Here is a 27,970-nt window from a genome sequence, read left to right as displayed (position 1 = left end):
TAATGGTTACCTCAGACTCAGTTACTCTTCCCAATTTGGGGGCTCAATTTATTATCTGTAAAAATAAAGCGAACCGCGTAAAAGAAACACAAAAATTTCCCTTCATCTGACGGGGGAAAAATAAAAGGGGAACGACTATATCGGTAGCTTTACTACACTTACAAAAAGATGATGGGAAAGATTGGTAATCCATCGCGTCATTTCTAATGGAATAAAATAATCTCTCTTTCTCTCTTTTGCTAGGAAAGATGGGGTCTTCTCTAAGTCCTAATCCATTAGGCCTAGTTGTGTTGTACAACGACGATTTACTAGATGAGATTGTTTGTTGTCTGGGATTTCCGTTTTCCATTTACCCAGTGGGGCTCGACCCGAGATCTGCTCGGAGCTGATCTGTGCCAAAAGATACTCAGTACGAATTTGTAGTTAAATCTGTATAGCAGCTCCTTGAAATTATGCGCATTTTATTACCAGAACAATCTGCGAACGAGATTTTCCCATCGCTGACTGATTTTATTACTTAATAGAGCCAATAGCGAGCGATCTTTGCGCAGGTACTAATTTTCCATTAGTAATTGACTAACGCTTAACTTAATTAGAGTCTGTTTAATCGCTGTAATTGGACTTAACTATTTCATCTAGAAAACCATGATAATGTAAAGGATGGAAGAGGTTGCAGTTTTCTTTTTTATTTTGAGTGAGCTCTTCGCAGTGAAAACAATAGCGTGGCAATGTAAACAGAGACGTTTTATTAATCACGCGTCAACTCGACAGATTAAAAACAGGGGGTGGCGGGGGTGGGCAGAGGAAAGGCTTAATGTAAGGCCTTGGTTAGTCGCATTAGGTTTAGGAGAGGATAAGGTTTTATGGGCAATCCCATGTCCCATCGGTTTTGTTAAAAAGCGCCGTTTTTTTTCTTCTTTATCATTTCCGGCGGCTACTTCCGCCGCAAATTTCCTTTTCGCCAAACAACTTCGCTTTTTAGAAATAGCATTTTTTCTCTCCCTCCTCTTCCACTCGTCCACTCAGTAGGTCTGTTTTATATGGACGTCGCTGATCCTCGGACCTTGTTCCAGTTTTTAGAAACACTTACGCTTGTCGGGGATTTACTATGTCTGAAATGGTCTTACAGACAGGAAAACGTTTTTGGACTTTTTTGGTTCAATATTTTGGTGGTGATTCCCTAAGCGTCACACCATCCAGGGTCTGGCTGTTTTGTTCACCACAAGGAAACAATGAAATGGGAGATAGATGTTTTTTGGGGGTGTCGCAACAGGTATTGTTTCCGAATCCTCTTCTTAGGAGACTTTCTCAAAATTGATTTTAGTTGCCATAGTAACCGTATATACTATTTTTTTTAACAATCAAGGGAAGAAATACCGCTACTTCATCATAACCAATGAATTTTTAAAGTGATAAAATATTTCCGAACTCCCAGTAAGAACATGGTAACGTAATTAGAAAATTCTTGCGGATGTACAGGGTGTTCATGGTATATAAGTCTGCCATAATTAAAGGGTATGTTCTTGGGTCGAACCGAGTGGAAAGTGTCAAATGACGTGGGGTCTACATCATACGTTTTCGGGTCTTATATGGGTTCTTCCTTTATTTGGTTACCATGGAATCCACGCGCATTGTTACGAGGGAGTTGAAGCATCTTTTAACAGATGAAATTCGTGTATAGAAAATATTTTTTTATTCAATTGGTAAATCTAACTTTTATCAAGGTTGAACCACGCTATGGTGCGAATAAATATATATATAGAAATATATTCCATATACTGGACGATAGCGTTAGTAAGGGCTGGAGTTATAGGCCTGAGTTGGACGTGAACTGTGTATGTTGGTAAGGAGCTAACCGTGGAATGATTTAGTGAAACTAACGTAACGTAGGGTGATAAAATCCCGAATGAGAGGGGAAAAAAAAAGGCTATCTGAGTTGTAAGGGCTTCTCTTTGATCTTGTTTTTATACTGAAAGGCTTCTCCTGAGAGGTAACTCACTTATCAATGAAAACTGCCTATATCGAAGTAATTCAGATTTTGGCCCTGGGTGCGGTCCCCATTTGATTTCTTGAAGGTGATTATCACATTTTATTTCGCGTCATTTCACACCTTATTTAATGGTATTTCACGAGATTTTCCTTAGATTTGACGAGATTTTCCTTTGATTTCACGAGATTTTCTTTACATTTCACGAGATTTCCTCAGATTTCACTTATTTGACTTTATTATTCCGACTAGTGAATTACCCCTCGTGTTTCTGGATAAATATACCTACACACGTATATGTCGTAGCTCTTGCCTTCCACACGCATTTCTCTTGTGCGCAAGGGTCAAGGGTCATTTGGGAATGGTTTTATGTGAACTACCTAATATCTTGTATGGGGACGTAGTATATGGTCAACCTCGCTTGTTTATTGCCTTTATTTTTAAGGTTCTTTTTAACAATCTTGTAAAGTAAGTTAGGAAACTTATATAATTCCGGCAATAAGTAACTGATTCTAGGTTTAATTTCAGCCTCCCTTGAATTATGACTTAACATTGAAAAAATAAGTTAACTTAAATTCATGAAGTCGCCATCAAAATTTAACACAATGGTTATGAAAGAACTCCATTAAAAATCGAACGAACACACGCGGAAGGTTAACTCCCATCCATGCCTATGGGGGAATAGGAAAGCCAAAAAATTTCATTTCGTTTTCTTCCCGTCACAATCCCAGAATCCCTTGACACTTGTGTCCCTCTGGAATGGTATCTTAGAATTATTTTATGAATGTTTCAAAAGGTCTAAAGAGAAGCTCAGACGTTTTATTATTATATTTATTTTTTTTTTCTTGCTTTCCGAAGTCTTTCTCGAGCTTCTTGAATTTTTGAAGATGCTTGACTGCGTGGAACAATCTGGTACGCGAGCCCCTTGCAAGTGGTCGGACTCTCGCAATTTTATTTTTAACTATTTTAATATTTCTATGTTAATATCCCCTTTTAATATTTTAAGCAAGTGATCGACACCTTTAGCACGGTTATCTTCCCTCCATTTCGCAGGCGTTTTTTTTAACGCGTACCACGAAGCGCGTGATCAAATTGCCAATTTTAATTTCGTTAAAATAGAAAACTCGAGGGGATTTTGGGGAGGGGGGGGGAGACGAACAGTCTGGAACTGTTTAAAGGACAGGGATCTTCATCTGGAAAAGAGTTTTTTTTTACTTATTCCAAGCGACGTACGCGTTTCTATGGGTGGCCGCCCTAAGGGTTTCTATTGTTGAAAAACGCTGTTGGTACAGTATACACTACGCTATACGAAATCTTTTCGGCTCTGTAGGTTTTGCTCTCTCATAGCAGACTCTTTTTCGAGTCTTATCGTTCAAGCTCCAGCGACTCTGCGGGTTCGTCTCTTCATCTCGAAAGGTGTGAAAAGAGGCGCGAAACAAGGAGGGATATGCACTAACGTTTTTGGGTTCACTCAATATTTTTCTTAGCGTTAATATACTTCCTGTTATGGAACTCGCCCCAGATTCTCCTTAAAAAAATAAAAACATGCCAATTAGGAAAAACTAAGTGAATGCCATTGTGAAGACAGATATTCCCCCCCAGGTTACATAAATTATGATTAAACAGGGTACATGTCGCAGCACCTGGAATGCCTGATAAGTCTGTGAATTTTAAAGTGAGTGTGAATTATTGGGGAATTTTAAAATTAGTGAGAATTATGAGTGCAAATTGTCAGGAAATTTTAAAATGGATATGAATTGCCAGGGATTTTTAAAATGAGTGCGATGTGTCTTGGAAGTCCGTGATCTTCATATTGGTTAGATAATTTTTCTATAGTAAATACGAGCATGAAGTAATAGAATTATTGATATATGAAGTCAGAAGTCAATTGTATAATAGAAAGGATTGGGATCTCTCAAGCCCCTTTAACAGTTTCCCAATAGTTTAACTCAAAACTGTTCTACTTCTAAGTAATGAACATCTGACTAAAATAAACCACTTACACGTAGAGGCATTCCTCTCTCGCTCTACGTCAAACGTTGGGAGATAATTTGCAATGACTAATAATAACACTCTCTCAACTACACCAGATCCAATGACGCAATATCCATAAATCTAGAATGAGTAGGTAACTGAAAACCCCTTCAGACCCAGAGATTTTTTTCTTCTTCTCTCTTCTCCTTTCCTCCGAGCATCCTTAGCTCTCAACCTCTCCTCATCTTTTTTCACTCAACCGTTACTGGATAGATGATAACAAAAAAGGTGGCGAGCGCTTTTTTATAATTCTTTTTTATTTTATCGCTAGAGACCAACTTTATAACGTAGTATTTATACGACTGGGATAGGGGTAATTAGATGTGGTGCATGCCACACTGCCTGCCACGTGATATAGAAAAGAGTTATCTTGGGACCGTGGGAAGAGGTAAGGGATAAATAGAAATAGAACAAATTCTCTTGGGAATGTTGTAACGATCGTCGTATGCACGAGTAGCTTAATCGCCTTCTATCTTCAGTGTTATATAATCAGTTTTATTTACTTCAAAGGGGAAGTGTATCTCAAAATTAACACTTAGTATGTGGTGTTTCTTACCGGCTTTTTTTTATAGATTTTTGGATTTGAGCTTTAGGAAATATGTACAGGGGTTTCTGATATTTAGGGGGGATGTTCTATGACATTTTTGCCGTCCGGGCCACTGTTTCCGAGTTATGATTTGAGTATTTTAGGGATTACCCCTTAATTAAATTAGAAATCATTGTCTTAATCAGTTTCTTAACTAAATTTAAGGGGTCATCCGTAAAATACTCTTACAATCTTAACTCAAAAAACCGAACCGTGGCCTTGACGGCAAAATGGCCTAAAAATATTTTCGACTCAAAATTGATTTCCCAAATAACATCCCCCCTTATTTATGCTAGACTGGAAGAAATATTTAATGGAAAGTTCTATACAAGATATTTTTCTTTTTATTAAGAGCGTATAAAATACTATGGTAGGCGAAGGAAAGGGCCTACCTATATCATAGAACCAGAACTTCGGAGATGAAACTTTCGTTGACGCATGCGCGATTGGGTATATATATACCTTTGATTGGGTTTTGTGGTGCGTAATATCAAATGATTTCTTCGTCGCTTTGGTGGCGACAGTGTTAACGAGCCCCAAAACGAGCGGGGAGTTGAGAGAATTAGATTTCTGGTGAAGCTTTTATATATTCTTATTGATTCCTTCTTTGGACTTGTACGTATAACTCCCATCCCATTTCCCGCCATTATCCATTAATGATTTACCGCTGGGTTATTCGGATGGGGAATGAAGATATATAGATGGTCCCCATAGACGAATTAAGCCTTGAGAACTCACGCTATACTATATATATATCTATATAACTAACGCTCCCTTAATTGTTACATACATGTAATCAGTAATGAGTAATCTATTGGAAATTCATTAACCAGAAAATCATCTCTTTCGGGCGTTAGGGGCCCCTAATTAAATATTGTTAATTAGTAAACACGGTAATGATTACCGTAACAATTTTAGGAAGAATTTGTCGCCGCTTAAAGTGCATGAGCGTATAAAATTGTAGAGTTCACTTTTTTGAACTTAGATCGACGGTAGATTTGCTCCAAAATTCAAACTTATCCTGCTAACGTAGGTCGATTTTTTTTTTTTAATATAGAAGAAGCCACTTCTCTCTCTCTCTCTATTTCTAAAGTTGCTTTCTAATTCTATAAATACGCCCTTGACACTCTCTGCGCAACCCTCGCAATGAGTCGGGGACTTAATGTAGTCATAAAAAATGTCCCGTCATTTTTTCTTCATCTCTTTTTTTGCTCTTTTAACCAAATGCATCGCAACATTTCAGTTATTTTTTTTATTTCTCGTCAAGGTTTTTAGAGGCGTGCGTAGGAGGGGCCTGCCTTTCCTTGACTTTCCTCTAAAAAAAATAAGTCTCTTTTAGTTCATTTATCTCCATTTTGAGGGATCCTTTCTCAAGCATGGTAACGAGGCCCCGGAGCCTCTACTACTTACAAAGATTTGCCTTATTTTCCCCATCTTATTCCGTCTTTAACTTAGTCAGTCTTGTTTAATTTATTTCTGATTCATTTAGATCGTCAAGAATTCCCCATAGTAATATTAAAGTAAGAGGGATTGATAAGTTTTAAAAATTCCAAGTGAACTTTTATAAATTGACCAATTTTCGTTTTGTTAGCCTTTGATCTTTTAAATACATAAATAATAGCTTAATTTTGATGTGAAATATATTGGTAATAACATCTCTTCAAGGGTCGTGCTAAATTTATGCCATCTGTGTCTAAGGTGAATTAGATTAATGTGCACATATTTTTCTACTGTACTAACTGTTACAGGATGTATACAAACTTAGAAATCCTGAAGTGTCAGGGAAATGTTGGCTAAAAATTCAGGGAAATGTTGGCTAAAAATTCAGGGAAGACCCAACGAAATTTATAATTTTTGGTAAAATTCGGGTAAGACTCAGGTAAATTTATAATTTTTAGTAAATAAAATTCATGAAAGGCTCAGGGAAATTTATATTTTTTTGTGAAATTCAGGGAAATTTTTCAGGCTTGAGTATAAGTTTTCCCTGAAGGGGTTGCTCCAAAAACCACTACCGCAGTTACTAGGTAGCCTTGCACCTGGAAATATATGGGGGAAAAACCTGGAAATGTCTGGGAAGTCGGTTTTCCTTAAGTTGTGTGAACCATGTGTTATTAAAATTGAATGCGACTTCTTGTTGGGGTTATTTTTGTTTCTTAGCTCGTAGTGAGGCCTTCGTTTCCCCTCGGGTCGCGTTTGATCTTTGTCGCTAGTTACCTAGGCTAAATCTTTCCCCACTCTCTTATTCTGGTATTTTCTTCTTCCTTCCGCACAATGATCTCTTTTTGTCCCCGTAGACGCAATCTTTCATATCTCTATTCCTCCTAATTTGCATACCCGCCTGCCCTCCCACCCGGCCACTCCTAATTGTATCTCTGAAAAGAATGCGAATCCCTCGAGTTAACCTGGTATATTTGAACTGAACATATACCGAAGGAATGTTTTGAAAATTCTAGATTTTTTTTAATCTTTTCAAGGAAAATATGTACCTACTCCAAATATTAATTGAACTAAAATAGCTTAAAATTTTACATCCTTGAAAGAGGAAATGCGTATGGTTGTGACGTACTGACGTTGTCATCACAGCCCCGCGGTCTTTTTAAACCCAAAGTTTTTCACCCAACCAAGGAAATGGTGACCCGCGCTCCGTGTCGCCTTAGGATGAATACATCTTTTTTTCTACCGCGTTCTTCTGTCAGTTCTTTTTCCCATCTTCTCCGTGTATCCCTTTAGATTACTTCGACTGAAACCTGGCGCTATTTTTCGTCCGCCCTTGATAAGTAGACCGATTTTTGAAAAAGTAGAATGAACCTAAAGGCATCTCGTAGCTCGGTCGAAATTTCCATTATAGCTTTTGAGAAGTGTATAGGTCCTAGAGAAGAGAAGACGAGTGTTTCGTCCGCGATTCAATTACAAGGGGCGCCGAGAAAGCATTTAATGCTTATCGGATTGGCCCACCTTGTTGCTCGATCAATTGCTTTAAAGGGAAAAGAGATCTCAACCGCTTTCATCCACCCAGTCTGAACGAATACTGCCAAAGGGGATAGGCATTCGTCAGAAGTGACTTAATCCCCAGTTATCAATATCGGCAATCTTTCTTCGATATTGACTATAACCTTTTGAGCGATTTAGTTTTCTTCAAAATATCCAATGTTAAACGGAGTTTGGAGTCGTACAAAGCTGTTTAAAAGTGGTTAGTACCAGTATTTACCAAATTAGTACCGTTGTTGACCAAATTTCGATGTAAATATTTCGCCCCTGTGTATGATCAAAATTTATTGGGTTTTTTACATAGAGGTCACAGGGGTCAACAATCCCTTCGAAACACGTAGTTTTTGACCTCGAAATCGTATCTGGTTTATTTTCACGAAGCTTTGATAACTTTGGTTTATTTTAGTTTCGAGGAGTAAGCCAACCCCAAAGGGATCTTCTACTGTAGAGCGAATTCCGCCTGGTAGGATTGGTGAACCATAGGGACAAGAGGTAAAGGATTCTGCCGCGGATAAGGTGAAACATCTGCTGATTCGGTGTTCTTCCTCTTCTATATACCTACATCTTTTCTCGTTTCTTGGATGTACCCTTTTAGCCTTAAATCGCTACCTCGATAAGAAGGAGACCAATTATAAAGGGTGCTTGCCCATATAGCCTCTTAGCTTGACTGCCAAAAGGATTTTACCTCTTTTTTTCTTCAGTATTTTTACGCTTTTGACCCTCCGTTTCTTTCCAATCCTTAGAATTTCTTTAGACTTAAAGGTATGTTTGTTTTAAAGGTAATGGGACTCCTGGGCAAGCTGAGATTAGAAGAGATTTAAGTATAATGTAAGATATAAATACAACGGAATGGTTTTGCAACCTTAATTCAAACCGGCTTTGGACCTGCTCCCATATTTGTATGGGTTGTAAATATTGTTTATTTTTTAACACAATATACCGTTTGCTTCGCAAGAGTCCATGAATACGTGAACTGGGCAGAGAAGGGAAGACAAGTATATGTTAACATTAGTTTAGAGTTCATTGATCTCATGGTTGCAAGGAAATACGTCAGAAAGAATACACGGTATATGGGGTGCATTAGCAATTATTCGGACCGTAGCACCTATTCCTGCTTTTCTTTATACATTTATAGAAAAGAGAGCTCCTGGTAATGACTCCCAACATATTGCAGTAGCACGCTCGCCCTCCTGATGAGAAACTCCGTGGCAGATAATCCCGGGGTAAACGTATGGACCGTTTTAATCCATTTCCGGCATACTATCGCCACTGCCTTTTAGTTAGGTGATTATGGTTACATCGTGAAAGGTGGTATATAAGTAGCTATAACGTACCATTAAAATGGTAGGTGTTAGAGAAAAAAAGGGGCAAACTATTCTAGACAAAAGCAAAGTGAGCAGCGCCATTTTTCTGACAGCGGAACCGCGATTTTGTCATTTACTCGCCCTTTCGTTTTGGGAGCAAGTTTTCCGCGTAATTGCATGGGAATTAGAGATAATAGAAAATTAACAGACTGGCGGTCAACGCGCCCAAATGTTAATATGCCTTTTTAATGAACCGTCGCGCCTTTTTGCTACGACCTTGTTCAAATGCTGGTAATTTAAAATTCAACTTCGTTATTCACATTTCAGAAATTAAATTATGATTTTCCATTTCACCCTGTATGGTAGCTTTTCGTTTAAAAGTAGAGCTCAGCGGGAAAAACATTTCTACAGGCGTTCTATGGGAAATACATGTTGAGGATTGCCCCTATTTTTTAGCTTTTCCTATGAACATCTCTACTTTTTTAATGCATTTTTATCGGTAGTTTGCTAGTTTTTAAGAGTTTTTTTTAACTTTTTTCGACCTACGAAATACTTGAGGGTTCCTCCCTGCTTCGAAAGGGATTTTTTCTGGGTCAATAAACATTCATTTATTCATTCATTCAAAAGAAACGTCTAGGTTTTGGTCCATCCATTGCCTGGTTTATGGTAGGATAACGAAAAATGTTTGATAAAACTGGTGTCAAAAGAAATGACAACAATTTTAGCGCGTGTTAGATAAACTACTGGCATATATTAAACTCTGTTAGTTCAGAGGTATAGCGCTGATTATAATTTGAGTTTTGGAAATATTTGACAGTCTGGCAGACATGTACTATAGCGACATCTGCCTGTGAGGTCTACATTAATAAGCCACGCATGGTGGACTTTGAAGGTGGTGGTCGTGGTGGTGGTTTTGCGGGATAGGAGCTTCGTTTTGGGAATATCCTAATTTACACGTATTCTCTTTTCATTAAATTTCTTGATCGTCGTTGGAGTGGGGGCGCCAGCTGCGATTTTGTCACGACGTTTGAGTCAGACAAGCTATATATTTATTCGCAGGCAAATGTGTCCAAATTTCACTGACGTTTAAAGGAGGATATGGGCTCATTTTAATTTAGTTTTGACTTAATTAGACTCTGTAGAAATTTATGATATTTCAACGACAAAATTAGTCTCCGTGGTTGCGATGACTTTAGTCTGACATCCGGGAAATTAATTGGTAAATAATATTAAAAATGAAATATGGAAATTGGAATATATATATATATATATATATATATAGGTTGTTGGAGCTAAACTGGTTTTGTTACGAGTGAAGGTTTTGTTAAATATATAAGTACATTTTTGAAGAGTTGGGCATGAAGATCAGTTAGTCAGGACTTGGAGGAAGGATATGAGACGGGTCATGTGGGACGTTGAAATTCTCCCAGAGTACCTTTCGCCAAGCTCCTATCTTTGGTAGGGGTTGTTAAGTGCTGCCGCGTAGCGCAATTTAAAAATTGAAGCTAGTTCTCATGATTTTTAAGACAAAACGTCGAGGATGATAGGAGGCTACCTTGCCGTAGGCTTCGTTATAGGTACGGAGATTTCTACTCCATCATCTCACCTCTCTCTCTCGTCCAAGGTCTAGAATTCATTTATAGATGCGCTGATCAGCTAATACACTTACTCTTCCTGCTCTGTAAGCTGTTATCAAGTTTTTAAAGGACAGTGTACATATTTTACCACTCCTTTAAACCACAAAAATATCTCCTTTCAGACACGCCTTGTAGTTATATCTCTTCTCTTTTCTCAACTCTAAAAGACAGCTCTCTTTTCGGGATATAGCCAGAATCCACCCACAAACTGTTAGGTTAGACAAGTCGAACCTTCAAAGTCTATATCGTTATCCTCGAAATCCTAGTGCGATGGCCAAAGTGGCAACTTGGATCAAATAAAAAAGGAATATCAGAATATAGAACTCGACTATATGCATTCACTACACGAACTTAGCGGGTATGTCCTTGTTTAGTTGTTCCAAGGTGGTGAGTTCTACGACGGAGTTTTAGAAAAGATATAGTAGAAGCGGGCTTTTTCTCATCGTAAAGGTCATCGAGGCGAAAGGGGTCAACTCTGGACAGTGCACATACACTTCAGTATATATACTGTAAGTAGCGCGCTTTGAACCGCGGGAAAGAAATAAAACAAACGAAGGGCGAGTTTGTTGGCCGTTTTATTTTCCGTCTCAACGTCCAAGAAAATAGTAGCTAGAGAGACTCGGTCAAGTGGTCAGTTTCGGCCAAGGGCTTATTTCGTCCGTTGAAGCCAAGACACGGAGCCTTTCCACTATGAAAGAAGTTTTTTCTCGGTTCCATGCTTGAGTCGAGCTAGTGCTAATGATAGATTTTAGGCGATTTGACCCCACTGACCTTTACTTAAATTTTAAATTTAGAACGGTATTCCTCGTCTTCTCTTAATTATTATTACTTAATTTTGATGTCATTCACCATGATGCACAAAATTAGAAGATGTGAGCCTCATATTTATGGGGTAACTTTTCATAAATTGGTCATCATCACTTTACTATCTTGGATATCTTTTAGTTTTATATATATATTAGATATATTCTGGGTTTGACCGGGAGTAATGGACAAGCTCGCCTTTTTCGGACAGCTCAGCGCGACCACTTGGGTAACGGGGGTCTCGGTTTTAGGCTTAGTTTATATGTCTGAAGAAGAAACTATTTGGGCTTCCATGGACTGCGGGTGGGAGAGGGTCCCATTCCTCATCTTCAAAGGGAACCGACACGCGCTGACCAATTTATCCTTGTTATTAATACCATTTCCTTCCTTATTCCCTGCAGCCTGGCTTTCGCCTACAAGAGTGTCTCTTTTTCCTCTCAGAGGGGAATTACTCGTTGCGCCACAGTTTTACCCAATCCAATTTTTATCTTCGTGTATTTTTCTGTTTTTCCGCTCAAACACTTCATAAGAAACTTAGTTCAAAATCGTCTTTCATCTCGCTCTCCCTGTGTAGCACCATAGCACAAGATTAACTTTGCGCATTTTGAGCTTTAAGTATTTAAATCGTAAAGGGAGGGTTAAGAGGAAATTTTTGTCGATTAAGACCTATCTGCATAGTGAATTTAAAATTCAAATTAGTTTGAAAATGCATCGATAATTTAAATTTGCACCTCCGACCAATCGCGTAAAGCTTCTTGTTAACAAAATTTACGTGACACACTCTAATTTTCGTGCCATGATTTTCACATGGCGCACGATTTTTTTTTGAAGTTTCGCGCAAAATTTCATTCGAAATGGAGCGTGCCACGAGAAATTAATTAACAAAAAGGCAGGACGTCACGCTATTGGTCGGAAGTGCGTATTCCAAATTATCCACGAAATCTCAAACTAATTTGAATTTTAAAATCATTCGGAGGTATTTCCTGGATGTTTCAGTATGCAGATTCTAATTAACTACCTTTATATAGGCTTTTAAGAATTTAAATCTTAAGTGATTATACCGGAAGTTATTAATTCATCTTAGCAAGAATGTCTCGTTTGGAACGGAACTCCAACCAATATCCCAATAATGTATCGCTTCTATTAATTCTCTTGACGAAGAAATACGACGTAAACTAAAATGGAGAAATTTGGACGCACTCGCGTCATAGTAGGAAACACCTTGAAGAAGAATTTAGCTCATATTCATTACCGAAAAAGCGTTGCTTTCCGTTCCGCTTAACGCGTAACCTCTTATAGGATGCGAAACTATATCATAAATAGAACAGGCTTGTAAAGTGTATACAATCTAAATTAAGGACGTTGCTAATATTTAGACACAACCACTCGTCCCTTGGCAACGAGTGGGTGATTTAAAAGGGGGAGGGGGACCTTGAGCGCATTAATTTCTCTTAGCAACTCGGAATTAGACCCCGGGTAGCGCTTATCCCGTCTCATTTTTCAAAAGCTTTTGACCAGATTTTCGTTCCTATATACTATAAAGCAATCCTTCCACTCTTGTGTCCGAAACAAGGCAAAAGTCCATCCCTTTTCCAACGCCAGCCAGGGACGAACTGTATACTAACTAAATACTATGGTGAATTAATTCGAAGTAAAATGCCTGGGAAATTTAGTGCCTTGGGATTTAAAAATAGTTCAGAAAGTAGTAAAATGCGTCTACATCTTAAAAGGATACTTCTGACAAGATTTTTTTCTCTTTTAATGGATAGATCGTATAAAAAATTAATCTATCAATTGGAACCATGTTTTTAACTACAATATTAAAGAAGATACGACCAATTATGTTTCCGTAATGGCGCGTAGACGTTAGGCTTTCCCTCTTTGCACTGGGATTACTCCTATTGGACGAATCCGGCAGGTGGTACTAGGCTTCCAATAGGGGTACTTCCCAGTGCTTCACAGGAAAGCCTAACGAGTAGTGTCCATTTCACGCCATTGCGGAAACTTAATTTCTTGTATCTTCGTTAATATTGTAGATAGGAACATGGTTCCAATTGATATATTCATTATTTTATACACTTTTTACATTTAAAAGGAAAAAATTCTAGCCCAGGGTATCCCTTTAAATAAAAAGTAACAAGTATTGAATAACTTCGTAATAATTTCTTTCTGCAAATATAAAGGCCGAAGTAGATCTTGTATGGCCAAAGATCCTTTTGTCGGCATTGTTTGATCGCTGTAGCTAACACTCTATACAGTTTTGGGTCCCGTCGTAAGCCAAGGAAATCAGGGATTAGCGGAAAAATCCCTCCCCTCTTCCCTGAGAACGAAGAGAACTGACAAGGTGATTAAGGGTGGCGTGGATTTTAAGTGGATTTAAGAATTTAAGGGGATGGAAGGGACTCTCTCTCTACGAGGGTCAGACTGGTGTATTACAGCTCTAAGCTTGCTTGCCAGCCTCCATTAGAGTTTGGACAATGTATTTGACCAACGTAAGTCGAAAGTCCTTCGTAAAATGGGTCCGGACACCTTATGGAAGATATTATAATGCTTTTGACACTCCACTTGGCTACTACCTGAACATTTAGGTCAAGATTATAATTTAACACCTGAAAGATAAATGTCCTCCATAATTTTTCCAAATTTCTGATGTTCCTTAATTCTCGCGCACGATTAATATTATCTTTGTAACTGCATACAAATGTTGACTCACTGAAAATTACCCAATGGCCTTAGCTGAAGAGCGAAAGAGATATCCATTTTTATTACAGATTTAGGCCAGCTGGTGCGTGTGCTCCAAAATACCCTTGACCCACTTTTTAAAGTATCATGGAACGAAAGAAAAAAATTCGATATTAATAACCCAGCCGGGTATATTGCTAATTTATGGTCGCGACTACTTGTTTTCGGGATTTAACACCTTTAAATCTCTTGCCTGATGCGGGCTTCCTTGGCTTAAAATCCCTGGACTATCTCACCCTCCCCTTTCCCATTCATTTCTTCCGGAGATGATGAATGGAGAACAAGGCTGTATAGGAAGGTTTTACCAGTTGCGTAAATTCCTCGTCCCTACCTTGTACTTTATTACCTGTCTCTCATCGGACGGATTTCAGATAGATGACTTGTGATAAAAAAAAATACCTTTTGGCGCGAAAGTTACTGTAAAGGTGGGAAAGTATACTGAAGTGATAGATTGTTTCAGGTTGGCGCCACTCCGATGATTATCAAATTATGCGCAATATTACGGTTATTCCGCGCCAAAACTCTACTACCCGTATTCCACACTTAAACCCCTTTCTTAAGGAATGCTAGGCCTTTGCAGGTCGATGAAAATATTTTCTTAACTCGTGACTTCTTCGCGTCTTTCTTTCTTTATATTTATTATATCCTATATCGTACAGAGCCTTTAGGATTAATGCTGTAAAAAAATTTATGTGTCTAGCTGGAAGAAAACCTTGGTGTATGACACTGTCAAAAAGCTTTTTTTTTTAAAAAAAACGCGAAAAGTTTTAAAACCTGCCTTGGCGTAGAGATCCGTAAAAAGGTTTATACGAATTTTATGGGAGGTTTTATTTACTTAAATACTTTGGTTTAAAATAAGTCGATGTCTTGACATTTAAACTGAAAAAAGCTTGACTTAAGAGGAAGTAAATTTTTAGATTTAAAAATTAAGGGGGAAGTAAAGTGTATTTAATAAGATGGGTACAACCGGAAGTGATTGTAAAGATATAAGGAAGTAATTTGTTGCACTTTCTAGGGAAGATTATTTCATTTAAATTATAGTCTGAATGCCTTTTTTTCGGATAATACTGAAAGGTCCTCATAGGTGCTAGATTATATGACGAGTTCATCAGTTCAACAGTTGGCCGTGAAATTCAGAGAAGGGTGAAATGGTAGGGACAAAAGTTTTATGCTGATGAAATCACTTCGCGGTTCCTCAAGGAGTGTAGATGAAATCCCAAAATAACTTGCAGAAAAACCCTACATTTTATTGACATCTAAAACACCCCGAATGCCTCGCGTAAGCCGACAAAAAAAAACGAGAAAAATTGAGAAATTCCAACGACATATTTTACTCTCATCCTCGTACAAAAAAATTCAACATAAAAAAATCTACAAATATTAGAGCCGAGCGGCGCCTCGCAGTGAAAGCGTATGCTTTTGATTTTTAGGGAACCACCCGGGAATGTGGAATTTTTGCTACCAAAAGTCCCCGAAAACGAAACGAAATGAAAAATATCTCTACTACAGCTTCTAAAAGGGCAAAAAGCATCCTTGATTTCTTAGAGCAGTAATATAGTAACTACAACAGAACTGTTTTTACCCGTTGTTTTCAGGGTTCGTACAAATCTGGAAAGGTGTTGACTAAACAGTCAGAGAAATTTGTGAGGTTCGAGTAAGGGTTAGCTTCAAAGAAGGGAGAACAGCTTCCGTTGTTATTACTCCATGTCGGTTAAATTACATTTAAGTTTAATAACTTCGTTTTAATCTACTCATCACATCAAACACATTTCAGTTTTGCTCCGCATTCTTTTTTTCCTTAAGGAAAATTCCTTATATTTTATTATACGAGGGTTTATTTTCTAAAGTCTAGGAAATCTTTACGACTGTTTGTTAGACTTTTTTTTCAGCCATTTGTAAACGCGCCGAGAAAATATGGCGTGTTTGATTTAACTGGTTTTGTTTTAGGGACGAGATGGACTCGAGTTATAGTTCGGGCTACGGTACTTTTTACGATGATATAAATTTTGCGGCATTGTTTGAATCCTTTTGGGAAAATCTTTGCCGCTACAATAGGTTTACTTTAGGCGTTTTATTGCATTACGCGTGTCGCGGGAACGCATCCTTTATTTCGTTACAATTGTAAGGTTGTAAATCTTTGGGATTTAGAATGCGCCAAAAGAAGAGAACGAGTCTATACGGAGCATTCAATTTTTATTAACAAGCGAGCGAAATGTTCATAACCTGGACTTCTTCGCTCGTAACTTCGGAAGGTCAGAACTCAGGTTCTGTAAGAGATATAAGAATTTTCTTTAATTTTATTTTGTCCTATTTCTTCCCTTTACAACGGTACTAAATACTTGGGACTAAAACAATCGGGGATCGAGTAATTTATCAAAATGTTCATGACAAAAAAAAATGTAACAATCAGTGCCCAGATATTCATTAAGTTCTACCTGATAGGCCTAGTCAGTTTTTAAAAATTCAGATGAGGCTTTTGATAGCTGATTCCGTGTAACTCTTAATACTTATATGAAAACCTTGATATTCTCCCACGCAGCTTGCGAACAATAAAGGAAGGAAAAAAACCCCATCATAGACTGTGGTAATCCTACGCCGAACGAGATTTTCAGGCTCTCTTCCTTTTATCCTGTACACCGTTATTTTCCTATACAGGGTGTTTTTGAAAAGTCCATCACAAATTAAGGAGCGTGTTTATTGGACCAAACTGAGTGAAACGTATCAAAGAACATGGGGTCTACAACATTTAGTTTCGGAGATATGGCCCCCCAAACATTTGCCCCAAAAACGAGAAAATATCCCAAAATGTGGAGTAAGGGTTATTACCATTACCCAACTTGTTTCGAAGTCATAGACAATTTCAATAGCCTTGAATTTGAGAAACACTACTGTAACTTTAGATAGCAGAAGGGTATAAATGGGTAGAAGTACGCGTACGGCGGTAATGTAAAGCTAATACCAAGTGTCATAGTGTTTTAAGATTTCTCAGCACCCAGTAAAATGGTTGCGATTGAAGGTTGTGTTTGTTCATTACGTTAGTGTTTGATGTGTCACAGAGAAAACGCCATGATACGATCCCAATGTAAATGTATTCTTTATTAGTTCTTCATTCTTAATCTGTAACAAATAACTACTACGAGAATTGTTCAAAGTGTTCACCACCCGCGTTAAGGCAAACTTGAACACGCCTTACAAACGATTCCCTAGCACGTTGCAAAATGCCTGGAGTATCGCGAATAGTTTGACAGGCATTAACGATTCGTCGACGAAGCTCGTCCACATCAGGTACTTCACTCTGATAAACTATGTCCTTCAAGTGGCCCCAAAGGAAGAAATGGCTCGGGTTAAGGTCGGGTGATCGAGCAGGTCATTCCACGGGTCCACCTCGACCTATCCACCGAAAAGGGAACGTCGCGTTAAGGTGAGCTCGGACAGCGAGACTGAAATGTGGTGGTGCACCGTCATGCATGAACCACATTCTGCGCACCAAACCTAAGGGCACGTCGTCAAGTAATTCCGGTAAAACGTCTTGTAAGAATTGTAGGTACGCCTCACCGTTTAACCTGGGCTGTAGAAAATACGGTCCAATTAAATTTTCACCTACAATACCGCACCACACGTTTAAACTAAATTGTACTTGGTGAGATTTAACGAACGTTGCGTGAGGTTTTCTTGGGGACCATTGATGCTTATTATGCAGGTTAATAATACCATCTCGCGAAAAGATAGCTTCGTCTGTGACTAACAGACTACGCGGGAAAACAATGGCGTTTATCTGAGGCTGAAACCACTGGCAAAACGCCATGCGTCGTGGGTAGACCGCGGGATTCAAACCTTGAACCTTTTGAAAATGGTAAGGATGAAACTGGTGACTTTTGAGGATTTTCCACACGAGCACGTGACCAAAGCCTAATCGCTTACCCACCTGGCGGGTACTTGCTGCTGGTTCGTCCTCGAAAATAGTAAGGACTTCGTCTTCTACGGCCTCTGGGACTTCTTGCTCTCTAGGTTGAGGTCCAGCCGGTTGGATTCATCCGTCCTGTCGTAAACGTCTGTCCACAGCCTCGAACGTCAGTCGGTTTGGTAAGCGTCTTTGCGGAAATCTTTCCTGATAAAAACGTACAGCTGCAGCAGCATTCCCCTCGGCTCGTCCATACATTAGGTTCATATCCGCATATTCGGCCCAGGTTAAACGGTGAGGCGTACCTACAATTCTTACAAGACGTTTTACCGGAATTACTTGACGACGTGCCCTTAGGTTTAGTACGCAGAATGTGGTTCATGCATGACGGTGCACCACCACATTTCAGTCTCGCTGTCAGGGCTCACCTTAACGCGACGTTCCCTTTTCGGTGGATAGGTCGAGGTGGACCCGTGGAATGACCTGCTCGATCACCCGACCTTAACCCGTGCGAATTCTTCCTTTGGGGCCACTTGAAGGACATAGTTTATCAGAGTGAAGTACCTGATGTGGAAGAGCTTCGTCGACGAATCGTTAATGCCTGTCAAACTATTGGCGATACTCCAGGCATTTTGCAACGTGTTAGGGAATCGTTTGTAAGGCGTGTTCAAGTTTGCCTTAACGCGGGTGGTGAACACTTTGAACAATTCTTGTAGTAGTTATTTGTTACAGATTAAGAATTAAGAACCAATAAAAAGTACATTTACATTGGGATCGTATCATGGCGTTTTCTCTGTGACACATCAAACACTAACGTAATGAACAAAACACAACCTTCAATCGCAACCATTTTACTGGGTGCTGAGAAATCTTAAAACACTATGACACTTGGTATTAGCTTTACATTACCGCCGTACGCGTACTTCTACCCATTTATACCCTTCTGCTATCTAAAGTTACAGTAGTGTTTCTCAAATTCAAGGCTATTGAAATTGTCTATGACTTCGAAACAAGTTGGGTAATGGTAATAACCCTTACTCCACATTTTGGGATATTTTCTCGTTTTTGGGGCAAATGTTTGGGGGGCCATATCTCCGAAACTAAATGTTGTAGACCCCATGTTCTTTGATACGTTTCACTCAGTTTGGTCCAATAAACACGCTCCTTAATTTGTGATGGACTTTTCAAAAACACCCTGTATACAATCCCATGGCCCGAACAATTCTTGTTTAGAATTATATTACCCCAAAGTTAAAGCGCTTTACAAAGCACGTTTCTGGCTACGCGTTACCAAATTGAAGGTAACGTAATAACTTCGAAGTAATTTGTTTTATATCCGGGCCTGAAACAAGAATATCCCTCTCATAGAAATGGGGGGACTGTTTGGGGATTATCTCTCATCCTCTCCATCCTTATAACCCATCCTCGTTTCTGATCCCGAGAGCTCCTATCCGCGGTTTCAGCTTGAACAGATGGACCGGTTTCCCACTATGGCGTAAAGCGTATGTCGCGCGGTTTGAAACACGCGAGTGAATCGCCTTGACACTTACACTTCTGCCCATCGCTTCCATCGCATTAAAACATCCCCTAGCTACCCTCTCTCTACTCTTAATCCTTCCCGCCAAATAGAGCGAGTAGTTATTGGACGCCGATACGAGGTGGCGGCGGACGAAATGGCCAAATGGCGCATTGCCGTTTCAAGCCAAGAAATCACCGAGACGCCAACGGTTTTAAGGGATTTAAGGGGCATAGCTGTTTACTTTCGTATGTACCGCATCTTTTGGGTGATTCGGGTTCTCATATTTATCATTGAAGATATTGGAAACAAATATTTTTGATTAGGGAACTCCAATGGAGAGAGTCCTTGGATTTTGGATGTATATAGAAGTTTTGATGGTGTTTGTATTACGACGAGCTTTCGAGTGTGAAATTAAAATAGTTGGGTATTTAAGTTCGACGCGTAATGTACTTATATTTGATGAATATGGAAAAAACGTTAAGAAATTCATCATAACTATTAAATTGTTAAGTTTCAAAAAGAAGTGAAATTTAAAACAAGGCCACAAAACAGCACCAAATTTTACTAAATTTATAGTTAGGTGATTCCTTTGGGTGAAACCGAGTGGCAAGTGTCAAAGAACATGGGTTCTACATAATTTAGTTACCGAGATATGAGCTCCCAAACATTGGCCCATAAAACAAGGGCGGAGGCAATTTATTCAATCGTTTAATTAATTAGAGAGTAATTAAGATTTGCAATGTATCGTATAGAGTGTCAAATTTTGTAATCTGTATTTCGTTAGTGATTTAACCCTCGGTGCATTCATCCCTCGCCCCCTTTAAAAGGATGGGGTCTTTAAGTCTTAAGGTGTTCGATGAGCTAAGCGAATCTCTAAAAGAGAGAATCCGTAAAATGAGAAGTTCGTATAGCTAGAGCCGACAGAAAGCTAGCTTTATCTTATCTTTTCGTCTTATGGAAAATGCGGGAAGGGAGTGAAGATGTCCAGACATTTTCCAGAAAGTCGACGATTTTTCTATAAGCATATATACTCGTCTTAGGAATTCGTTGAATTTCCCTAAGCCTCCCTGTAAGATAACGTACAAGAAAAGGTTATTGCTGAGTTGGGAGTTTTATTTAACTGCTTTGTAATAGAATCCACGATCCTCAACTTGGCATATGTTAAGTTTACTACCTTGTCCCAAAATTTACTGTCCATTAATTTCGGCAAGAAATAACACTCGATAAATTTGGGTTAAATTTTGATAAATTTAAATAAAATTTACATTATCCAGTAGTATAATTCCCACGCTATTCTTAATCATTCTTGATTTTAAACCTGATGACGCTCTATCTCCTCTCCATCATTAATCATCCTTGATTTTACGAGACCAAACAATCTTTCATATTATATTTAAGTTGAGAAATAATGTTTTTATATAATATATATAAAACATTATAAAGTAGCTTGGGCGAGAAAATTGAAACCCGGCAGGAAAAACATTTCTGCAGGCGTTCTATGGGAAATACATGTTGAGGTTTGCCCCTATTTGCTAGCTTCCCCAACAGACATTGGTGTACGTACATGGAGTGAAGTATTTTCTCAGGCGAAATTTAAAATGTATTTTGAATTTTGATCTTCATGCGATATTTTGGTCGAGTTTAAATATTCATTATTGATATGCGTGTTTAATTTTTGGAGTGTAAATATCAACTGAAAAGCTAGAGTAATTAGACCTGTTTTCAACTCGGTTTATTTACCCATCAAGCGTTAGAAGTTTATCTTATAAGCGTGAAAGTTCGTTTACCCTCGTCCTCCGTCATTCGACTGGTAATAAAAACAACCTTCTAATGACTCTGTAATCTCTTCATCAGTTGGTGCCTAGACATCGTAAAATTTGTACCCCCTTAATCTCTCTTCTATACATCTAGACTGACCTTATTTATTTAAGCAAAAATGGGAATAAAACTGTAGACACCTTGTTTTAAAATACTCTCTTTTTGGCAAATCCGATGCTCATGCAGTATATGTTCGTTTGGTGGCTTTGGAAATACCAAAAATACAATTGAAAATACCAGAGTTTTCTCTTGGAATTTTACTCGCTAAAAGTGGATATAATTTATAAATGCCTCTCCGTTTTCCTCTGAAAATTTCATTGGAAACCTTGGCACGTTTCAAACGAAGTAATCCTTGATTAGAGTTCCAAGACAATTGCTTCACACCCACGTCCATGCATTCCTTACTATCATAAATAATGTATTTTAGTAAGTGCGACAGTAAACTAAATTAAATTTTTCCCAAATTTAAGCCTACTTAGGCTTTTCGTTTTAATAATTCAGTTTATATCATTAATGAATACTAGATATTGTAATTTTTTAATTCATTGATAGCCAAGTCCGGAGAGGTTATACTTATATTTGTTACGTTATTTGTTAGTTACTATGCCAGGAGAGGTCCGGAGAGTTAAGTAAATTGTAAGATAGGCTTGGTTTCATTTTGTCCGCGGATTCTCTTCCACTCTCTGATTGGGCGCTGCTGGCTATATTGTGTTTCTACTGGCTCGCGTGATTAGTTTTGGCGCGACCGAGATAGTAGTCTGTCTGTCCTTCCGTCCACGAGTCCCGTTTGGGGAATTTGCGAGAGAACCCCCGTTGAGATTTCGGAAGTCCAAATCTTTATCGACCCGCCAGGCCGGGTCCCTATATATATATGTGCCTTTGCCATACTTTAGTTAACAAGTGGCGTACATACGTAATATATCGTACCTCCTTCGTCCAATTAGGCCTACTCGAAACTTACTTCGCAGTCGCTTTGAAGTTAAATTGATTCCTATTGTTTTTCTAATAGGTATTTCAATTTAAAATGGAACTAGGCCTAAATAATACCGTCTAAAACCCACTATAATAGTAGCACTTGGAAACTACCACTTTTGAATGAAACTAAGAACCACTCTTCCTTAATCCGAAGCTATCAAACTGTATAAATTAAAGGGAGTAGTCTCTAATTTATCATAACTTCTTATTAATTCACTTTAGAGATATTGTGTGAACAATTTTGAATTTCCAATAAGCGTAGGGTCTAGAGCAGACTGGTATATTTTTCAGTTTAATATAAACTTTTCCCTCCTGGCTCTCATTTTTGTTTGTCTTATGTGGTTTGTTATATATTTTAACAGAAGCTTACGTCGCTTTCAATTCTATCGGTTGTTGACCGGGCAAGTCTGCTTATTTATCTAGCACGGGTGTTGTTTTAAGTTTGAAAAAGAAATTATGAGGGAATTTTATGCCACGTGTTCAAATAAAGGGTACTCCAAATGGCAAGAAGTACATTGGATTCGAAAATACTGTGTAACATTTTACCCTAAGGGTTACCGTTTTCAAGTTATATGATTAGAGTGTTTAATGGCACTTTGATCGTGCTTAAAGTTAATTAAAACAAATTATAAAGACTCGCCCTAAATCTTAAAATAAAATGTATGAAATAAAAATGAGAGAAAATAGTTTATAATGAAAATCATAATGGGGGCCCATTAAGAACCGTCCGTATAAATGAGTAAATAACTGAATATGGCCTCCACGTGACGCTGCAGTCTCCGCTCTTAATCCTCAGTAAATAAGGAGGTAATTAGTAATAATTAAATATGCTTTGCGAAGGGCGAAACTCGAGGTATAGAGCCGTAAACGATTCGGTGTGGGCTTTTGGCGGGAAAAGCTTGCTTTTACGCCCTTAGTTTTCGAGCGTGACTATATCGTCTCTAGGCAAAGAGTGGCACGAGTATTTAAGCTGGGAGAAATCAAACCAGGAGTAGTTATAATGATCACCCAGCAACAGAAATTAATTAATTTATGCTCCTAGCTTATAGTGACGTTTAGGTCCCATCTTCTGATGAAACGAACTCTACTTATTTAAATAACTCCAAGAATGTGTGCGCTCCCATCCATCCCTCTGAAACTTTGGTAAACGGCGCCAGGTGTAGGTGACGAGCGGGCATCATTTAGGCCTAGCGGCGGTTAGGCTAAATCTCCCCCGTAATATGTAAAGAAGGCAAAACCCTTCTCGATTAGACCAAGTCTAAAATTACCCCTAAAAATCTGCCTTCCAATGCTTTGATTCAAATTGTCACGTGGTTTCCTTACCTCTATGCGGCTATTTTCAAACTAACTGTGAAGAGTCAGTCGCTCATAGATACCAAAAATAGGTCTAAATATTTGATTTGTTAGCCGCAATTTGATTCTAAGGATTGATGTTTACCCTTATTTTAGCTTTCCACTGTTTCATTCCTCGTTGGTATGTTATACTCGCTTAGTAACAATGAGAAGTATTTAATTGTTAAGCGTGTTCAGTTGACTAAACTCAGACGCGAATGGTATTTAAATCTAACGCCAAATCAGCTGTTAAATACAAGCTGGGAATTAATAGAGCGTGATTATATCTTTAATTAATTAAAATTCAGTATAATTATTATTTTGGAAGGCTTTCTAATCACCCATATTTGAAAATGTGAATTAAAATTTTATTAATATCTTGCCCCCCCTCCCTCTCTCTCTATAAGGTCAAGTTATAAAAAGGCTATAACTTTTGGTCATCACTTAAAAACAGAGCGTCGAGCAATAATTCAAGACTTAATTAAGAAGCGGGCGTAACGCATTGTAGGTGGTATTTGTAAGCGGCAGATGCCGTCTGTATAAAGCTTTGGCCCGGAATTGTGCCCAAGTTAAATCAAAGCCATATATAACGCCTGCACGGTAGATATATATTTCATTATGTTAAATAAGCCGAGAGAGAAAATCGCTTCCAAATTTCAAGAATTATATAGAATATCATCAGAAGATAATTAAGCCGAAGCTTCTATGCTATATGGTGTTAGGGCTCTGTATTGCAATTATCGGTTATCACGCCCTATTTCAGCTTCGTTTTTATATACTTCTGTTAAGTTCTCATATAATAACCGAGCATGCGAAATTTAGAACTAAACGAGTTGTTGTTGTTGTTGTTATAGCTAGCTTTAGAAAATTAACTTCAATGGGGGCAACACCCCCAAAAATTTGTAATATAAAGACCAAGGGGGGGGGAGGAGGATCTATTCTATTGCGTGAGTTCATAGAGTTCCTTAGGCCAATTTGGGCGAAATTTTCCTATTCTTAACAGCGCAATTCCTAAATTCCGAGAGTTTTCTATAATTATAACACTCCACCCATCCACTATCTGTTATTGTCACCGGAAGCTCATTTAATAAAGTTACCCAAGTATACTTTACTTTCTGAATATTTACGTTGCTTACTTCTAACGCGTTTAAAGGAAAAGTTCAAGTAAAAGAAGGGCCTTTTTCTAAATATAAAAGGAAAATATTAAAAAAAAATATCTTTTATCACAAAATAATTAGGTTTAGTGGCGTCTGCAGTCTGCTAGGCAGAACCTCTTACCTCTCTCAGCCTGTAAGAATTCGGCCAGTCCCGTAGGGGTAAGAGGTTCGGTGTAGCAGACGCCACTAAAGCAATGGTTGCGCAATAGACCTCGTTTTTAAGACTAATTCAATGCTAATTATTTTGCAATGAGAGGTCATTTATCTATTTTTAAATATTTTTAATTTTGTATTTAGAGAATGGCCGTTCTTTTAAGGTATAATGTTATGTTAGATGAATTTTTCCTTCAAAATCTATTATTAGACTCCCAAAATCTTTTATTACTTCAACGTAACGTTCTTCTGTTGGTACAAAATGAACAAAAGGGTATAGTTAGACCCAATACCGTAACCATTAAAGGCTTTATTTCAAAACGATGATATTATACGCTTTCTAAATTCCTTTGGAAATATTCATTATTAAGCTTTATAATTTATATTCGCCTATCAAGAAGAATGCCTTTTACAAAATATAAAACCGAAGAGTAAGGTTGAGAGTCGTATAGTTTTGAATGGGCGTAAATTGACGTCAAAGTCATATCCCGTGAAGCCAAAATATGGTGGCCCCAACCAAGATGGATGGAATTCTATTGTTTTACGAGATTAATTTAATTATATATATAAATTCTTTTATAATTTTACTTCTCTAGGCTATATCTTTAGAACGAAATTAAATTAACCGATAATGGCTTGGTTAGGCCTATACCCTCTGGAAAATTTTACTATTGTTATATAGATACTTAACTTTGACCCCAAAGGCTATAGCCATACCCTTCCCTGCAATTTGAATGTTTTTTACATTTTTTTTTTTATTTTGAAACCGGGAATCTCTGAACATTTGGGCTTGTAGATTTTTGCTACGCTTTTTGTCTCATCGATAATTTTCAGAGATGTCTACCTACAGCTACTCGTATTTTTTATCGACTTGTAAAGTCAGCCCAGTACTGGCAACCCAAGGACGATGACTTGATTTACCGTGAAATATTCAACGAAATATCTTTTCAAATAGATAACGTTTTCTTAGGTATTTATAGTGTTATTTCATACGAAAATGTTTATGATTCAGGATGGTTTCTAAAGCTTCTCAATTTTGTAGACCAGGATTAGACAGGAGCGGAGAAGGTGAGAGTTGGAGAGAAACGTAGCCTTGGGAAATTATATACTTAGTGATTAAATCTAAGGTGAAAGTGCCTTCCTCGTGCATGATAGCGGATTACGAAGCCAGATAACTCACGCCTACTAAATGTCAAGAGTTAAATTGTTACCTAGAATTGCTAGGACAACACGGGCGCTATTAGTTACATCTTGTATTAACTATAAGCGGCTTATTTATTCTATCGGATCATCTTCGAATGTTTTCTTAAAAAGAAAATAATTTATACCTTTCTCTTCATCTACTTTTGGTTGGAGAAATTCCGCGATAGATCTTTCGTAAAGGGTATTTTTAGGCCTATTTCCTATACGGTATTACGGTATTAAGCCTAATGATACGTGATAGTGGTTTTATCCTTAACTCTTTTTGTCCTTGGCAGGTGGTGTATCCGAGAAAATTCTGGCTTCTCTCGGAGAATCCGAAGAAGTCGATACGGAGCTAAGCGAAGGTTAGTGACACGTGCACGTATTATCCGCACTGTTTTCTTCCCGGGGTTTTCCTATTTTCTTAATCCCCTGTCTGGCCAAAGTTTTCCCTCTTCCTTCCTTGACGATCCTATACCGTATAATCAGCGAAATTGCGTAAGGGAGTACGTTAGATGTTGACGTAAACGTAATTTGGAGGAAGTTTATACGTGTCATTCTCTTAGCCGTCTTGGGATTAACGCGTTTAAGAGAATTAACGTACGTCCAGGACAAACTTGGTTTCTAAATCTAATCCGTTTCGGGATTATAATTCGGTCTCGCGCTATGGAGGGTTTCTATTATTAAATCTACAATATCTAAATGCAAATATATATCTTAATTAAATAAATACCAGCGCCTAGTTTTACTATCAGCGGGTTCGGATGTAATCAAAGGAACTGCCTGCCTGCCGTAGAGAGATGGCATGCATTGAGTTTATTTGTACACATTTCCATTGAACCGCGAGGGAAAACAAGTATGGAGAAACGAATAATCTACAATCTTATATGAGCAATAACCAAGAATGATGGGGAGAGGATGGGAAATCTGAGAGAAATAGAGGCGCTAACTCTGGAATGGCTCGTGTTGGGTGGGACGCTAGAAATGGGGGAGCTATACTCGGGAAAAAGGTGGCCATTCTACTTCAGACGAATCAGGTCGACCGCCCGTCATTTTCCCGAGTATTCCTCCCCCGTTTCTAGCGTTCCACCCAACCTGAACTGTTCCACAGTTAGCGCGCCCATTTCTCTCAGATATCGCATCCTACCCCATCATCCTTGCAATAACTTTATTTCTAGTATAAGGGCACACTATAAATATAACAGTTATGCCTTCCTTCTTCTAAAAATAGTGAGTCCACATTCAAGTACCATCTTGAATCGCGATATTTAGTACATAGTATAACAACTTCCGGACGTCTCTAATTACTCAAACATGGTTCAAAATGTTCCCCTTATCCAAACAGAACTCTAACCTCACTCCGGTAAACTTTATTCGCATAGTATAAGTTTCTATCATAAAAAATAGCAGACAGGAAGAGCGCTTTACCTTACCGCTAGTTCTAGAATATGGTTTTTTCCCCCTCTTCTCACCATCGGTCTCGCTCCCATTTCAAACATTTACCATGTCATTTGTCCCTGAAGGTTCTATTACGTGCCTGTTGAAATTAGTTGCACCGCGTCACACTTTTTCTCACTGTCAAGCGTCTCCGCTTGTTTATTCTAGCTGATAGTGCATAAGTAAAGAAAAAATCAAAAGAAAGACAGTGTCAAAAATGCGAGCACCATGCGTGTCATTCAACTGAAGTATATTACGAAGGTCTTACTTTTTGCAATGATATTACTAAGGGTGGGATGTATAGTAAACACTATACGGTTTTTGATCTTTTTGGTAAAAAAATTCCCTCACGTCTCTAACGTTCTCTTTGGGGTGATGGAGGAAGTGGGGGAACGCGAGGATACAGTCTTTCAT

General features: G+C 38.3%; 2 protein-coding genes across 11 annotated transcripts in view; one reads left to right on the top strand and one right to left on the bottom strand.

The window, feature by feature from the left end:
- The window catches only part of Hasp (Hig-anchoring scaffold protein), a 95,193-nt gene that overhangs the window by 32,336 nt on the left and 34,887 nt on the right, over nucleotides 1-27,970 (top strand). For 6 of the 9 annotated variants that reach the window (XM_089852557.1, XM_089852553.1, XM_089852552.1 and 3 more), the window contains one exon: nucleotides 26,416-26,484. Coding sequence is in view for 5 of the 9 variants with exons in the window: in XM_089852553.1 (XP_089708679.1) it covers nucleotides 26,416-26,484 (69 nt within the window). In the remaining 4 variants the exon portion in view is untranslated. Of the gene's footprint in view, nucleotides 1-3,199; nucleotides 8,112-18,321; nucleotides 26,485-27,970 lie in introns of those variants that run through there. The other 3 variants (XM_089852558.1, XM_089852555.1, XM_089852556.1) reach the window with 3 other exon arrangements.
- Nucleotides 16,761-18,145, bottom strand: LOC149623544 (uncharacterized). 2 transcript variants are annotated; one of them, XM_089852582.1, is made up of 2 exons: nucleotides 18,004-18,128; nucleotides 16,761-17,923 (listed from the first exon to the last, which is right to left on the bottom strand). In XM_089852582.1, exon 2 carries the CDS (start codon nucleotides 17,885-17,887, stop codon nucleotides 17,450-17,452), a length of 438 nt encoding a protein of 145 aa, XP_089708708.1. In that variant the 5' UTR covers nucleotides 17,888-17,923; nucleotides 18,004-18,128; the 3' UTR covers nucleotides 16,761-17,449. The 2 variants fall into 2 exon arrangements, with proteins under 2 accessions (XP_089708708.1, XP_089708707.1); XM_089852581.1 differs by having other exon boundaries at nucleotides 16,762-17,923; nucleotides 18,008-18,145.

This window comes from Phalangium opilio, unplaced genomic scaffold (assembly GCF_054372755.1).
Source record: "Phalangium opilio isolate 3A_F unplaced genomic scaffold, DU_Popi_V2 ptg000113l_1, whole genome shotgun sequence".
In the NCBI taxonomy this organism is placed as follows: Eukaryota; Metazoa; Arthropoda; class Arachnida; order Opiliones; family Phalangiidae; genus Phalangium; species Phalangium opilio.
Note: the sequence above shows the minus strand (reverse complement) of the source record. Positions and strands in the feature narration are given on the sequence as shown.